Source organism: Pundamilia nyererei, unplaced genomic scaffold (genome assembly GCF_000239375.1).
Source record: "Pundamilia nyererei isolate P.nyererei 1_Seehausen unplaced genomic scaffold, PunNye1.0 scaffold00038, whole genome shotgun sequence".
NCBI lineage: Eukaryota > Metazoa > Chordata > Actinopteri > Cichliformes > Cichlidae > Pundamilia > Pundamilia nyererei.
Window position 1 is genome coordinate 913,204 of NW_005187439.1, and position 3,674 is coordinate 916,877.

The following is a 3,674-nucleotide window of genomic DNA, read 5'->3' on the forward strand; positions in this document are numbered from 1 at the left end:
CTGTCGGGTTTGAAAACGTGTTAAATACACTTCATCATCTGTGCCATGCAGAAGCCTCAGCGGAGATGATCTGTCTGCACAGACTCATCGATTTTAGGTTTTATATCTGAATTTTATATCTGATTCAAACAGCCTTTAACTCCAGTGCTGCACGATGTGTGCATAGACTGTACATAAAAGATGAACGTAGCCGCCGTAAAGTCCTCCTTGTTTAATGAGGCATCACTCAAACGAGAGGTGGATCTGTTTAAGAGACCTTGCATGTTCTATAAAGATGTGAAACTAGCCGCTGAACCCATAAACATATAGCTTTTGTTTACTAGAGACACTGTAAATTAATTATGCCAGTGTTGCTAGCAAGCAGCTAACTGTAGTAGCAAAGCAACACTTATTAAACCATCCAGGACGAAACATCAGTGAGATATTTAATCCAAGTACCGAGAAGATTATCTTTAATAATGAAGAAAACAGTCTTTATGAAAAAAGGAGCTTTAATTGATAGTTGTCAAAAAGCCGGTGCTACTGAGAGAAGAAAAACATTGCACAAAAAAAAAAGAATAAAAGTAATTCTGCTGGTTGCCATTCTGACCAGTAAAGATACAATCTGGTAAATTGAGAATGTGTCAGTGCTACCAGGAGCTGAAGTCTCCGAAGCTGGTTTTGCCTTTGGACTTCTTGGCTGCCGTGCCGCTGGTGGACGGACCGCTTTCATCTTCAGCAGCTGAACGTTTTCTGAGAGAAAAGAAGCAGAATATGAACACACGAAGATCCATTTACATATTGCTTCTTGCAGATAATTCTTTGATCTTTCTTGTAACTCTGTTCTTTGTAAATTCTGTTGTGCATGTCCTTGTCTGCATGCTGGGCTCATATTTTCAGGCATTTCTTCTTAGTGAAAGTAAAGGTCAGCCCAAAAAAGGGGCGGTGGGGCGTACCTTCAGTCTTTGTGGCCTAAAAGCACTGCTGAGTTTTCTGTTGATCGATTCATTGACAGATTGGCCTGTACATTGTGAAAATACATTTGTATGTTTTAATGCTTCTAACGGTTCCTTAGAGACTGAGGAAATGTCCCGTTTTGTCTGGTAAATGGACGGGTTCTTATATACTGCTTTTGTATAACTTATTCACACCAGGACGTTTTTCTACAAGTGCTTTCTATCCGACATTCACACTCTGATGAATGAATTGGAGAGAAAAATTCATTCAACTACTCATTTGATTATTTTTCCACTGTGACACGATTACAGTTAATGTCATAAACCTCAGGCTACAGTCCCACACACTGACATGAATCTGCTCCGCAGTCTGATCGTCCCACTGCTTCTGTGGGACCACCGATGACCACCGGCATCCTGATACCTTGTGGTAGCGATATAATAGCCTAAACCTTTACCTGTCTCTCCTGCGTTTTGCTATCAAAAAACAAACAAACAAACAAACAAACAAACAAACAAACAGCTGGTGGAAACAAAGTTAAAAAGAAAAACAAATTCAGCCACATTATGATCCAAATCAAAAATCAAACCACAGCTACAGCACGACTACTCACGACTGCTTCTGCAAATTTTAACTAAGCGCATTATATGTTAACACAGTTAAAAGCTTAACACGATAGATTAAAACCCCCCAAAAGAATGATCCCATAAAACACCATAAGAGGCCCTTTATGGACTAATAAAATAGAGCCAGAGGACAAAACTCTATTGTTTGGATCCATCTGTTTTATAACCCAGCGACTGAGCAATTTGAACAGAAAACTTGAGCAATAAAAAGTTAAAGTTATTCTAAATATTATGCCAAAACATGTGAAAACAAAAGGAATATCAAAAATATGTTATGGATAATAACCCTGAATTATCCCTGTGGGGAAAATTGGCAATTTCATACAATATGCCTATTCCCATTCTCTCTTGCTATGCTGCTATGTAATCATACTTTATCATCCATTCATTGCTTTCCACTTTCTCTAGTCTCTTACATCAGACGGTGAGAAAACGCTGCAACTTTTTAATGTAAATTCTGTCAACGGAGTGGAAAGAAACACTCTTTAACTCGTGTTTGTGCGCTTGCAGCTTTCATAGTCTCGCTGGTGCATATGAATGAGTCGTGTCTGCATTAAAAGCACAGGGGAGACTGTAGTCATCTGTATTCACGTGTGTTCCTTACATTGTGGCAGGGTTGATGTATTTTCCAACACCTGCTTTGAAGGTTTTTGGCGCCTGCTCCTCCTTGGCTTTCTTCAGGGCGATGTTGGCCTGCTGTTTCTCCTCCTCCTGCTTCTGTAGCTCCTTTTCTCGCTCCGCGGCAATCTGAGAGGCAAAAATCATGTAAATCCACACAAAACTCACAGGATAGTTTGAATAATCACTCTGACCCAGGGCTGCCAGGTTTGTCAATATAAGAGCTGTGACCTGACACTCCGTGAGCAGACCTATAAAAATCAGAAAGCTTATCTGCTTTACATTCCTCCGATCTCCTGTTCAAGGTCAACATCTCAGTCGTGTCCAAACAGCTGCTATTTTTAGACTGCTGACTAGAAATCCATGCCGACTACTTGCACTGCACATTCTGAAGTTTACAGTCCGCTTCTTTTTCAAACTGACTCGACTTTCGAGGATCATCACCGGCGATGAGAGCTGGCTACAGTTTTCAAGCTTGAAGGTAGCCTGTTGAGAACAGGAGCAAGCTCCTCATCATTTTTAAATCGATTTTTACTGAGCTCTGCACCACAAGAGTTTCTCGATCCTGAGGCATCTGAAGGAGAACGTTAGAGGAAACCAATGTGATCTGTGGCGCTGGTCAGCGCTGGCGCAGACTGTGTGAGAGGCCTCGAGCTCGAGCAGAGGTGGGAATTATCTTTACCAGCCAAACGAGGCAGAGCGCGATGGTTCTGAATAAAAACTACAAACTTTTAAAACTGCTCAAAAGAACAAACTTTTCAAGAGGTTAGCACCATCACTATTGGGCAACAAGCAAACCAACCCCCAAGTGCCACACTGTACACGCCTGTACACCTTAAGCCCCTCCCACAGGAACTACTTTATCTACACAGTTGGCATTTTCATTTAAAAACTCGATAAGGGGATTCTAGACTTCTCAGAAACACAAATTCTTAAGTTTGAAAACAGCACAAAGCTGTTTCCCTCTGAAACGCCTCTACTTTAAAGATATTTATGGTTTCACAGTCACGTCATAGAGAAAAATCCAAACCTGTGCATCAGCTTCTTCATACGGGTCCACGAACACTGTCGTGCTTATGATCTTGATCTCCGACTGTGGAACAAACAAACATTGAAGCATTAAATGCAAAAAATTTTATTCACTGATTTAACTTTAAGGTAAACTTGGAAAACTGCTGCTGGATTTCTTTGTTGTGTACAGCTGTTTCCTACGTTAAACACAACTCTCCCTGCATCGTTTCTAGTCCTGGTATCTGACCTTCAGATGATCTGTGTACCCGTGGCATGACGGTGGAGTCTTGTTCTCCTCAGCTGCTTTTAATGTGTCCGATCCAGAAACTTGAACTCATTTTAAAACTACAGCTCAACCATTTAACATGTAAAAAATCTGACATACAACAAACCTGTGGAGTGATACGTCTTTTCATACATTTACAAGCAACAGCCAACCTTATACCTCACTGCTTCATACCTTTGGTTTGTCTGTTTTGGCAT

At 40.9% G+C, this 3,674-nt stretch overlaps 1 protein-coding gene across 1 annotated transcript in view; it reads right to left on the bottom strand.

The window, feature by feature from the left end:
- Positions 1-473: 473 nt before the first annotated feature.
- ppil2 (peptidylprolyl isomerase (cyclophilin)-like 2) overlaps positions 474-3,674 on the bottom strand; it is a 29,691-nt gene continuing 26,490 nt past the window's right edge. Inside the window, exons 18-20 of the mRNA XM_005730530.1 lie at positions 3,211-3,273; positions 2,167-2,309; positions 474-732 (exon numbers count right to left, since the gene is read on the bottom strand). Of these exons, the coding sequence (XP_005730587.1) occupies positions 630-732; positions 2,167-2,309; positions 3,211-3,273 (309 nt within the window). The 3' untranslated portion in view covers positions 474-629. The remainder of the gene's footprint in view (positions 733-2,166; positions 2,310-3,210; positions 3,274-3,674) is intronic.